At 33.6% G+C, this 13825-nt stretch overlaps 1 protein-coding gene across 1 annotated transcript; it reads left to right on the top strand.

Annotated features, from left to right (window-relative positions):
• Positions 1–5200: 5200 nt before the first annotated feature.
• Positions 5201–13313, top strand: LOC130898054 (uncharacterized). The gene is made up of 5 exons (XM_057807086.1): positions 5201–5241; positions 8100–8266; positions 9561–9739; positions 9796–10002; positions 10877–13313. Exons 1-5 carry the CDS (start codon positions 5224–5226, stop codon positions 11284–11286), a joined length of 981 nt encoding a protein of 326 aa, XP_057663069.1. The 5' UTR covers positions 5201–5223; the 3' UTR covers positions 11287–13313.
• Positions 13314–13825: the final 512 nt, after the last annotated feature.

Below are 13825 nucleotides of genomic sequence, written 5' to 3'. Positions count from 1 at the left end.
TCCCAATATTGTTCCCCGAAACTTGCCTGAAACTGTTTCCCTATACTATTTCCCGAAACTAGTTCGCGAAACTGTTTTCCGATACTGTTTCCCGAAACTATTTTGCGAAACTGTTGCCTGAAACTGTTTTCCGATACTGTTTCCCGAAACTATTTTGCGAAACTCTTGCCTGAAACTGTTTCCCAATATTGTTCCCCGAAACTTGCCTGAAACTGTTTCCCTATACTATTTCCCGAAACTAGTTCGCGAAACTGTTTTCCGATACTGTTTCCCGAAACTATTTTGCGAAACTCTTGCCTGAAACTGTTTCCCAATATTGTTCCCCGAAACTTGCCTGAAACTGTTTCCCTATACTATTTCCCGAAACTAGTTCGCGAAACTGTTTTCCGATACTGTTTCCCGAAACTATTTTGCGAAACTCTTGCCTGAAACTGTTTCCCAATATTGTTCCCCGAAACTTGCCTGAAACTGTTTCCCTATACTATTTCCCGAAACTATTTTGCGAAACTGTTGCCTGAAACTGTTTCCCAATATTGTTCCCCGAAACTTGCCTGAAACTGTTTCCCAAAACTAGTTCGCGAAACTGTTGCCAGAAAATGTCTTCGGTCGACTGGACGAAACGCGGCTGCGACTGGATCGTCGGGGGGCAGATGTAGTGAAGGGCAAGCGCAAATAAATAAATTCACTCGTTTTTCAGGGCTGTTACAAATGAAAACCACCGAGTGGCTAGTGCATAAGCGTTGCAAACATGCGAAAAAATTAACAAATTATACAAATGATAATAATAATCATCAAAACTAATACAACATTTTCTATTATTTATGCAAAAGAAAATTTTTAATACTAGATAGTCAACTAGATAAACACCTATCTTCCCTTAATGCAGTGGTTAGATGCCGAGTAAATAACTATTTAGTTCTTCAGTGCGATTCGAATTCAATAACAATATACTATAATAGAGAGTGTGTGATTTTTTCCAGTAAGGAAGTTGTTTCAAACTTAAAATAGCAGAAAATGGTTGTCACTAAGCTAAAAACAAATTATTGGTTGTGATAAAGCTTGGAAATCCTGTAGAATACCTCATTTTAGTGAAAAATATTTCAACATGGTTGAGTTAATGGATTTGTTGAATCCACTTAAGTTGTTCAGATATTTTTGAGAGTTTTCTTTGAAGACAATAAAAGTTAAGTAAAGTATAGAAAAGACCTTGACAAAAACGAAAAGGTGTCCATGTTTCTGGGTGACAACCCTTCCAACAAACCACCATTTAGCATCAATTTATTTTAATCTTACATAATCTCAAATTTGTTTTGATTTAATTATTATTAAATAAACATGTCCTGAAATGATTTAATCAATTTTAAATTCATTCGTTCCAAAAAACTGGAATTTGTTAATTTTCGTTGCTATTCAAATGTTTTTTTTAAATTAAAATCAGTCCAATTTAAAGGTTGAGTTAGTTAAAGCTACTACAAATAACTTTTTTCATAGCTCATATCGGTTATTATATTAATACACTGTTCATTTTGAGCAACACACGTTGTTTCTAATAATAGACGTTTTTTTTGTAGTTGCTCTTCATAAAAAAGATGTGTTGCTAAAGAACACCTATCCGTATATAATTTGCTATCGATTTTGTGAAAGGTTATCCGATGGGTGAATGACCTGATATTATTCGAATAACTTTAGTATAATCCATGCATATCTTTTAGATTTTAAGAAAACAAATTCCCTTACCTCAACAATCAACTTCATATTTGATTTGTATATCTATTTTTGAAAATTTCAACTCGCCACAATCCCAATTATAACTTTATATTGTATTTGACCCCGACAATGGATACATAAGTGTTCGAAAGCTTGGTAATATATTATAAATAGTACACTTTCGCCACATTCCCACTACGATAACGCTTATACTTTCATTATACATGTATATTTTATTTATTTCATGTTTATGAAATATTGCAGTTTGAAGTGACAGTTATTCGGATATAAATTGCAAATAAATGCATTGTAATTATCGAATTATAAGCAAAACAATGTTCGTTCTTATTAGAAATGTGTTTCGCTACATATACCGCCTCTATTAGAACGAAAGGTTTCATAACAATAATCAGAAATATCTGACCGGAATCTTATACACATAAAGTGAACGGGTGGAGTCAGGAAAACCTTGAATATTCAAACGAAGGAATGTAAGAAACCTGCGAAACTCCCCCCTCCCCATTGAACTAGTTCGTTTTTTTTTACAACTTTTGATCTTTAGCAATCTCTTACTAACATTAAGACCAAACGCGGTAATGAATTAGAGATTTATTTATACAAGGTTGGGTTAAAAATTAATAATATGGACTATGAACAAGATCAGATCAGAATGTCGCTAATGTACGTACACTGAAAAAAATTGTCATGTTTTTGTGGCTAACAGTCAATGAGAAAGCAGACAAGTCTGCTAAACACCAACAGCCATGCTCTTTCGGTGCAGTAATATCCCCCTCCAGTATCTACCGATTAATAGAGGAAGGACCAACTTTTGGTTTTATGGAATTGGCCCCCATTGATACAGAAGTTGTTCCTCTGCAGGGCTGGGGCTGGCAACGTTGTGTATGGTTGTGTTGGATGTCCTGGTTGGAAAGAAGAACTGCGGCTGAATCATAATAGAACAAAGGAAAAAGTGATTAGGAAAAAAGCTACATTTGGATCCAGGGATAAAAGAAGAGACAGAACGTCCAAATCAAAATGGTGGAAGTACGTAAGCGGAAACTTGAATAGAAAGATAATCAAACGATGTAAGAAAAAATACCAAGGACAAGATAAGCATGGATAATAATTAGTAGCAGAAAGAAATAATGAGATAATGAAGAAAGGATCTAAAAATCATGATGCTGCTCAACCATTTTATATGATTTTTAGTGGTCGTCATACTAAAATCAAGCGAAAACTCTTGAAATTTTAACAAAAGTAGATTAAAATTACAACTCTTCTTTACCTGCTTCAATCGTATTCCTATAGTGACAGAAAAAAAAATACTAAACATCAATAAAAACCAAAAAAACCGATTTTTCTATTTTGATTTAAATCTAGAGCGATATACTATTCAATTGTTCATATTGCATAATAACATTATGACGGGTATACAGTCGCATGCCATCTAACGGCGCCGATTATAATTTGATATAGCGGAAACTATAAAAGAAGCGCTCGGCTCCATCTATTATTGAATAGCCACGAACTATGTTATTTCTGAAGAAGTAAACTGTAACATGACAGAAGTTTCCAAACAAAAATTATCTATAACTAGTTCTTTTGGAAAGTTATTGTAATATTATCGATTTTTCAGTTAAAAATATCAAATTTTTCATTATTATGATAAGAAAATTTTATTCTGATTGTATAAATGATGTAATTAAATCTGTGTGCCACCCGGTGTGTTAAAGAATTCGGTAAATAATTATTATTATTAAGGTTGAGTAATTTTTTAGGCGATTTAAAGAATTCTAATATAACTGGAACAATATATTTTTATATTCGATTCATGTGATAAATAATTCGTAGTCCCAATTTCATCAAAGATACTACGTAATAATGATATAACCGCAGTAGAAATTACTATTTCTTAAATGTAACATTGAAATTATTTATTAATGTAGCTCATTTTATTGTCTGTACCAAAATTATGAAATAAACAATCATTAATTTTGATAAATTAGCTTTGGAATGTTGATTAATCCTAATTAATTATTGTCTAATAGTGTGGACTTGAAAGTAGAAGGTAAATGGGTGTCTCATAAATAATGTCGTTCACTTTGTATATTAAATAATTCCTTTACATTGTTTCTACGCTCTATTCTTCTCTTTGAGACCTTGTTAAAACCATTCTGGGTGCAAAAAATTGTCGCATTGGATTCCCAACATCTCCTATCTTTGTAAGAGAACCTTCTTTCCGTTAACTAACCACATTAATAGTTGCAATGACTTCGAAATATACTAAATAGTCATAACTATTATTCGCGACGAGCTCTGGCCGTGATTTTTCATGTTCTGGTTGTTTAGATACATTTTCCATCCCAAGTAATGATGCCTCTAATAAAACGATCATCTTTCGACAGAGCTAGGAGCAACACCTCTTCTCGACGATTAGACTAACCTTTATACTACTACTGTGACCACTAAAATCCAAGTTGGTTGGAGAGCTCGCCAACAAATTGCCTCCAAACATGTCTACTTCTCCACCAAGTCTTCTTAATATTCACCCACTTGGTCATTCCATTTTGCGCTTGGTCTTCCCAGTGAGCACCTCCCTGACCTCTCCACGCTCTTCTTCATCTTCTTCATCCTTTTTTCTTACATGACCCAGCCTCCTAATTCTTCTGTTTCTTATCACAGCCACAGTATCTGGTCGTCTGTACCCTGAGTTCTCTGTTTCTCAATATTCTCCATACTCCTCCTCCATGCTTCTGAACCTGGGCAATGACTGCTAGAGACGAACTGAGACTCGACTCGTCGGAGACAAAAGTACTGCGGCGCAGTCTGATGACAGAGATTCGGATCCACGACGAATGGATGTCGGAGGGTTGAGGAATCAAATTTACATACCGACAAAAGCCGGAAGTCCGCAAAATTTTAGGACGACCAAGGACAAGATTGCAGGACGACGTAGAACAAAACTAGGCGTTCAAAATTTGGGGAGAAAAGTACATTATCGAGAATACTGGAGGACAGTTGTCCGGGAGGCCAAGGTTCCGTTGAGAGGGTGTGTGTATTTAGTTTAGTATTAACATTTTTGCCATTTTATAGTTGCTTAATGTTGTTTTACTGTAATGGTGATTATTTAATCTATTTCATAAATTTTGCGATGTTTGTCTAAGTTTTTACAAATAATTATTTTCCTATAAAATGTTGTTGAGTGTCGTGTAGTTTAATCTAAGTATTAATAATTATTTCATTAATAAAATCAACCAGTAAATTTAGAACACTTACAACCCTGGTTTTTCTCATTTTTTTTTATATTGAAGAAGAAATATCCGAATGGAATCGATCGATTTTATAGAATTCTGCGTAAAAAAAATTAGGGTGGTACGAAAACCACAATAATTCACTATGGACAAGAAACGACATCATCGGTTTCGCTGGGACCTTGCCCCCTTCTTTAGTCTTACCTTATAAAAGGTAAAAGTTGACCCCCCGCGACACTCTAGTCTTGTGCCTACATTCACAAACATGATACTCTTAAGAAACGTGAGTATCACTTGATTTTATTTTTTTTACAAAAAGGACTAGTGACGGTGGAGGTGTTTGAAAGTGTAGTCATGTGTTATATTTAAAAAACCGCTATTCTAAAAGTTTCTTTAATAGTAGTTTCATCATCAACAACATTTACTTTCAATATTTCATAAGATTGTTTATTTTATTTTGTTAAAAATCGATTTTCATTTCACATAAATCTTTTATTAGAACTTGTTGGGGGGTTTAAGTCAGTTTATATTAACGTTTAACTGGAATTTTCTAATCAAATATCCACTAATTTTTGATTGAAATTTCGCTTTTGGTGACAAATCAAGTTTCAATAGAAAATTTATGAAATATTCAACAATAAACGCCTGAATTAATTATTATTATATTAAACAGTTTCATCTCATATTTTTTTTGTAAAATAAATCATTTTTATGATCCTTTAATCAAATAGAGTTTCAAACATAAAATAACTAATAGAAAAGGCTTTTTCTCCAAAAACATTGGACGTTTTCAATTTAAAACTATTTTCAGTCTTAAATTAGTTAAATCTTAACACAATTGGTCAACGCTATGACATCTGACATCTGTCATTTGTCAATCACATATTTTCAAATAAGAAATATACCATTGAGTAGATTTTTTTAAATATTTATATAGTCTTTACAAAAAAAGTTTCAATTGGTACCCGAAGTGTGTCTGGTAACATAAATAATCCAGTCGAAAATTCTACGTATGTATATCAACTCCATCTGGTATGTATCAAACCAAACACTGCGCCAAAATCTGGGGATACCGTTCGTGAAAGGTGTCATCCAAGACACAATCTAAAAGCAACTAGATGTCTAATAACAACCCCTATTTGAACCAAATAAAACTTATAGATTACAAAAGTTGATTTTACGAAAATAATTCGTAATCAATTGAAATTAGGGTGGAACTGCCAATAGACAAAATCATTTTGAATTTATTCTGGTCGTTCAAGAAAGAGCCGAGTTTTAAGCATTTTTCATTTTTTAATTCGAATTTCGCGCTCTAGAAAGGGAAATTTGAGAAGTTAGGTTGGTAACACGGATCGAGACTTGCGTCAGATAGATGTAAACGCAATAAAAATGAAGATAATTTCGAATTTATTCTGGTCGTTCAAGAAAGAGCCGAGTTGTAAGCATTTTTCATATTTCAATTCGAATTTCGCGCTCTAGAAAGGGAATTTTGAGAGATTAGGTTGGTAACAGGGATCGAGACCTGCGTCAGATAGAAAGAAGTTTACACATAGTAAAAGCTGTTTGATTTGCATATCCATAAATCCTGTTTATCAGATGTGAAGGGTATTATTTCTGGACGAGAACCTGTACTTGTAGGATGAATCATTCGATTCGATTTCACAGACTCTTGAGTTTCTATTGGAGGTGGTGGTGAAGCTTCTAGTGACAGTGGGACCATTTAAATGATACTTCAGGTGGTCAAATATCAATGTTAAACAATTTTTGATAGTAAACCGATTTGAAATCATTCAGTAATTGGTTCAGTGCCTCCATTGAATAAGGGAAAACTACGAATGAACTCTGTAGATTAGATCCAAATATATATGGATCCACAATGTTTTTGCTCTAAATATTCTTGTCATTAAGTTTCGAGACGTGTTCGCATCAATATTAATAACTTTATTGCATTGTTTTGTATTTTTACTCAAATTTTTTTCATTTTTTTCCATCTTGGGTAATGCTCCACCATCCACGGTCTTCCATTTTGTTCAGATCATTTCTTACATGACTTTCCCATTGAGTTTTAAGTCTTCCTCTAGGCTGGTTTCCTAAGGACTCGAATTCGTTAATTTTTTGCCGCGATTCTATAAATCTGGTTTAAGATTTCTCTAATTTTAGCGTTCATAAGGGTTCTAAATTGTTATACTCTTAACGTTAAAGTATTAAGCTTTTGTTAGATTCATCGTTTCTCTTTCATAATTTACTTCTACTGATTTTTTTGCATCGCATAGAAGCCGGAATAGATGGTATGCTCGGTAACCAGCTCGGATCCACTCCTAGTTCATTATGATTGTTAACTATTACTCCCAAGAGTGTTAAACAACATTTTGTTTTCTTTTCCACTCCAGATACTTAGTCTTCCCTTTATTTAGTTCTGGACCTTTTCCACTAGCTTCCTGCTCGATCTCCAAGAATTTTTCCTTTTAGTTTTTCAACCTTCTCGTTATTATCGCAAGAATTATAGCCAGATCATCCTGCTTTGACCAAGATTTGGATATCTTCAGTAATATTTATAAACCCTATTATCCTAATTAAATAAGAAACGTGATAATTTGGTAAAAAAATTATTTATAGATATGGGATGGTTTTAATTACCAGAGATCTTCGTCTTCTATTCCGTAAACTCCAAAGTGTAGTGCTCTGAACTTCCAATTCCAATAACGCCATTGAAATTTGTTCTATATAAATAAATCTTTTCCGTAAATATTTTTGTATATTCTAATGATGAATTCAATGTCGTTTTCCTTATTTATACGTTATTAAATTGCTTTATTTTTGCTATTTGATATGAAAATCGTTTTGAAAATTTCTTCGACGGGACCTTGAAAAAATCCATACGGTAGTCACCTTTAAAATATTCACAAGACTGAGATAACGGGGTCTCATGAGCCCCACCCAAAGTAGTTGGTAATGAGAAATTTATTGAAGCATTCATTCGAAAATCTACATCCTAAATTAAAAATGTCAAGGCTCATTTTTTTACTTTTATTTTTAATTATATTAATAAAAGAAATTTATTTTTAATTTTGATTAACAAATTATCGAACAAAAATAAATTTTAATTTAGTATAACGCATATTTATAATTATTTTGTTATAGTTGGCTGTGCTAATTCTAGTAGCCGCAACATTTGCTCAAGATTATTATGACGATGAACCTCAACCTTCACCTAGAGCCAGACCTGCACCTGCTAGAGTTCAACCGGGTTATTCAGGACCGAATGAACCGAGAGCCACTCCAGTTCCAATCCTCAAACAAATCAATAGGTATAATTAACCCAAATCCGTATTTTATATATTTATAATAACAACTATATATTAATGAGTTTATTATAAACAAATGTAGGGCAGGAACAAATATATAAGTCAGCATTCGAAATTATTTTCTCCGTTTCTTGGCTTGGTACCCCTGAATTACAATTTCATTTTGACAACTGACTGGACGATGCATTATTCGATCAAGTTTGAGAGTGTTATTTGTGAGGTTATTTCAATTTTAAAATACTATTTACAATAATTTATAATGAGTTTATAGACCAAGTAAATATAAACAAAATATACAAATCTACAATAAAGACAGTGCTTGAAAAAACCTAACCTAAAATGAGCAAACTTTTAAATTCAAATTGTAGTTCCAAAGTCAACTGTCAAACATGGATCAGTACTACCAACTGACCACCTACGTTACGCTGTAATTTCCCTATTATAATTTTTCTATACATAAATAATGTTAATTCAAGCGGAAATAAAGAAAATAGTATAAAGCATCCGTTCCTTTGAAACTCTTGCTGGAGCAAAAATCCTTCTGTTACTTGTATTCTATTATAAGTACTAGAAAATAATAATACAGTACGTTTGTATAACAAACTTATTCCTCTTTTATGGTAAATCTAAACTGAAGCTAAATAGTGAAAAAATTTACTAAATATCATATCAACAACAAGTCTTAAGTCTTAGTTATTACATTTACATTGATCAAAACGAATTTACGGCTTTCATTGTAAATTGTTTTGGCTTTGCAGCTATAACTGATTCCATAGCTTGTTCGCAGAATCTACAATTGTCGTCCTCTGCCATGCTCATCGTCCTAAAGTGGTATTTGATGGGGCAGTGACCTGTCACAAAACGAACCACCAGTTTCTTATCGTGTCTTGGTTTTGGTCTTGGTCTTGGTCTTGGTCTTGGTCTTGATCTTGGTCTTGGTCTTGATCTTGATCTTGATCTTGGTCTTGGTCTTGGTCTTGGTCTTGGTCTTGGTCTTGGTCCTGGTCTTGGTCTTGGTCTTGGTCTTGGTCTTGGTCTTGGTCTTGGTCTTGGTCTTGGTCTTGGTCTTGGTCTTGGTCTTGGTCTTGGTCTTGGTCTTGGTCTTGGTCTTGGTCTTGGTCTTGGTCTTGGTCTTGGTCTTGGTCTTGGTCTTGGTCTTGGTCTTGGTCTTGGTCTTGGTCTTGGTCTTGGTCTTGGTCTTGGTCTTGGTCTTGGTCTTGGTCTTGGTCTTGGTCTTGGTCTTGGTCTTGGTCTTGGTCTTGGTATATATATATATACAATTTTCTTCCATTTTCAGGCACAACGAAGATGGTTCATACACATATGGATATGAATCAGCCGATGGTACATTCAAAATTGAAACAAAACTGCCCACAGGAGACGTGAAAGGAAAATACGGTTACATTGATGACACCGGTAAAGTACGCGTCGTAGAATACGGTGCCACCAAATACGGATTCGATCCCAGTGGAGAAGGTAACACTTTTTCAAAAAAAAAAATTAAATTTGAAAATTATTACATTCCATTTTAGGTATTACAGTACCGCCGCCGACATTAGTGGATGAATCTCAAAAAGAAGGACAACAACAAGACTTAGATTACTACGAACCACAAACTCGAGCTCAAATTCCACCAAGAAGAGCTCAAGTCATCAGACCAAAACCTCAACCTCGACCACAGCCATCTTTCCAAGAGTATTCTCCTCCACAACAGTTTGAACCTGCACCTGCACGTCCAGGTAATTATTTCAGGCTCTAGCTTCTCTTTTCAATAAATAATTTTCTGATCGGTGCATTTTTTGATACAATGGAGTCTGCAGTCTACTCTAGAGGATAATTGCAGAGAGACTGACGCATATCATGGATTCAATACTATGAATAATGCAAAGTGTGTCTAAGAGGTGTATAAACCAGTAGACCACGTAGTTGGGAATGATCAGGTCAAGTTGCACGATCATGGAAATCAATTCTCTGCCTGTAGCCTGCTCTAGAGTCCAATTGGCTGATGCATATGATGGTCTCAATAACGTAAACAGTTTCGGCACCTACGGTGTCAATTGTTGCTGATTGCTTCAACTTGATGCAACCAAATTTCAATGAGCCTAAGGTAGCACCAATCCATCCCAGGTTCTGATTTCTCTTTTAAATAAATAAGTTCGTCTGATTGGTGTAAATTGTTCCTAATTGTGCATTTCTTTCGACGTAATGGAGTCCGCAATCTGTTCTAGAGGATAATTGGAGAAAGACTGATGCATGTGGCGGTCTTGTGGCTTCGAATCTTGCACCTGCTGGGTCTTACGTCAATATACAGATTAATACAGTACAATAGGCACATTCCATCTACATCATATCTTTAAGAGAGTTTGTAGTATGAAATATATCCACAGTTTAACAGATAGCTTGCTCAAATGGACTCTAGTGTCAAATTTCGCTACTGTGGAGTCCAATTAACAGATTCATTTCTTGAAATCAACTTGATTCAACCAGACTTCATTGATATTATAGTAGCACCATTTTGTTGTCGCCTTATCTAAATAGAATGACAGTTAGTTCAACTGTTTTGTTAGTTAGTTAGTTAGCTAGTTTTGTTTTCAAATATAAATTAATTTTCAGCTGCAGGCCCAGCTCAAATTGATTTCGATTTCGGACCTCCTTCTCGACCGGCACCGACAAGAGCGTTCGTTCCAGTATCGGCTCCTCGTCCTAGACCTCTTCAAATACCAGGAGCACAGCCCGCTCCAATCAACGAAGATTTTGAACCAGCTCCTATCAGAACTCAACCTAGAGTAACTTATGCTCAGCCTGCTTCGGCTCCTTCAAGACCAGCTCCTGTTGCTTTCGAAAGACCCGCTCCTAGATTCTCACCCGCGCCAGCCCCCGCGCCAGTATATCAGCCTAGACCTGCACCGTCTGTACCATCTGCGGGCAGATCCGGAGGAATTTTGGATCAGTTGAGTAAGGATTACGCTTTACCGTCTGGAGGAGCCGCGCCTCTGCACGATATCAGTTTCGGGTACTATTAAAGACTTACGATTGAAATAATCATAAACTGTCATATTTTAACATAATAGAAAGTTAAGGAGATAATTTGTTTCAACATCGTTGGTAGTTACTAGTTTTTCCAATTCCAATTAATATTAATTACGGGGTGAAGTATAAATCCCCCGTTATAATTTATGAATATTACTTTTCCCTTTTGGAAATTATACCCGGAGTAACGTCAGCTTCAGATTGTAGATATTTTACAAAATCTTCATTTCCATAGCTAGTTACTGAAATCGTTAAATTGTCCACATGAAAAGACTGTAACACCTTGACTGCAGGTTTTGTAAACACTCTAGAATCTTTAAATCAAAGTTTTTTTTTGTAGAAATCTACCTTCAGAAATAACTATCGTGTAGTTAAGAATGCTTTCAACAGATAAGATCATCAACATTTTGCAATGTCATCAATATATCTGGTAGTAACTCTTTCTATAAGCAAACTTATCATAAGATTATTCATATATGGGTCAAAGAGAATTGAATTAATTGGATTATTTTTGGTTCCTGTGTGCTCAATGTTAACGATTCCTTTTTTTATTTTCTAATTTACTTCCTTCCTACCTTTTCATATGTAAGGCTTGTTCAAGTTGGGTCATTGCTTGGGCTCCTTTTTCATTCTTTCCAATCATGTGACTTCAGTACTATTTCCTGTCATTTTATTCTTCGTTTTTTCACTACCATCTTTATTTCTTTTATCCAACTTTCTTTTTATTATTTTTTCTTTGTTTTTATAAGCTCGTGCTTAATACATCTTCTCTATTAATCTACCATTCTTATTTTAGTTGTTCTTCCTTGATTTGATTTTTATTTCATTCTAATCTTAAAATTTCTTTCATAATGTTTTTCTTTATGTTATTATATTTTGTTTTATTCTCTATTTTCCCATTTCTGTACTCTGTGTTTTGTTTTTTGTTATATAAAATTTTTGTATCAAGTTTTTTCAATCTATTTTTTTTTTCGTTTCCTAACATTTTTGATCTATTTTCTTTCTTCTCTTTATTTACTTTGCTATTTGTACACACAATTGTTCATTTTTACTGGATTTTAAAATCTTTTCTGTGTCTAAAGTAGTTTTTTCTAATAATTTCATTTATAACTTTACTTATATTAACTATTCCTAATGCTTTGTCACTTATTTCTAAGTATACTTTTGTTAATTTTTTCCTTTTCTATAATTATATTTCCTACCTTCTATTTTTCGTATTTACCAATCTTCTATTTATCTTTATAGTACACTTCTTTTAAAAATTTCCCTTCTTTGATATTTTCTTTCTACTTTCAACTACCTTTCACCTTTTCTTATCTATACTGTTTTAACACTTACTTTTTAAACTGTATCTTTTATTTATTTCCAGTTATATTTCCTTTTCTTCTATTTTGCCTTTTGTTCAAATCTTCTATTTATCTTTATAGTATACTTCTTTCAAAATTTTCCCTTTTCTGATATTTTCTTTCTATTTTCAACTACCTTTCTCTTTTTCTTATCTATACTGATTCATCATTCACTTTTAAACTGTCCTTTAACTTATCTTTTCTTTATTTTCTTGTTTTCTTTTCTTTCTGTCCTTCCAATCTTCCATTTATTTTTATAGTACTCTTTTTTTCCTATCTCAACTTCCCTTTCTTATTTTCTAATCTATCTCTTTCTGCACTAAACATTAAGTTATCAAGGTCACTTTAACCTATAACATGTACGTTTCAAATATAACAGTCTCGATATTTTTGTAAGAAAATTTTGAATAAGTCCATGATCAACTCCAACGACAGCGTCACATAGATTTAATATTAAAAATAGAGGGAGCCGGGTGAAGGATGGGCTCTAAATACCGATAGAGAGAGAAAGAACATCCGTATATATATCTCTCTGTCTTGTTGTCTATTCTTATTGGGTCGCCTGATGACTTTGAGTGATGGGAACGATAAAGGAAGGGAGTGGCATGTTTTGATTTTAATAGAAAGTGTCGACCAACCGCCAATGAAAATTGTCATTCTTAGGAAAACGAAAATTGCGATTGATCATGGTCAGATTCAAGATGGTAATTTTCCTATTTAATTGTCAACTGAATAATGAATTCATTCACCTTTGGATTTTTTTTTAATTCACTCTAAAGGTGTATAAAGACATATGTTTTTGTTTTCGATAAAAAAATATCTATAAGTGCTACTTTTGCATGACGAGCCAACTAAAAGCATTCTGACCTCATTACTGTTGTGGGTGGAGTAAAAACTAGTCTTGTTAATTATCGGTCATTTTTAATTATAAAAAACTTGATTCCCAACTATCAATCTACCTTTGCGTAATATTATGCATTACATTAAATATATATTTAGACTGTATATACATGATGTCCCAATACATTTGAAAGTTAGTCATATTAATTATAGGACATACTGTAATCCTTTAAATATTTTAAATGTGAATTGAGTTGTACATATTTTTATTTTAAATAAAGCAGTACGTGTTCTACTCTATGTTTCATTAATTCCCAATCAAATTTTTTTGCAGCGTCTTAATTTC

The sequence above is a fragment of the Diorhabda carinulata genome, chromosome 9 (genome assembly GCF_026250575.1).
Source record: "Diorhabda carinulata isolate Delta chromosome 9, icDioCari1.1, whole genome shotgun sequence".
Lineage (NCBI taxonomy): Eukaryota > Metazoa > Arthropoda > Insecta > Coleoptera > Chrysomelidae > Diorhabda > Diorhabda carinulata.
This window is presented reverse-complemented; position numbering and strand designations above follow the sequence as displayed.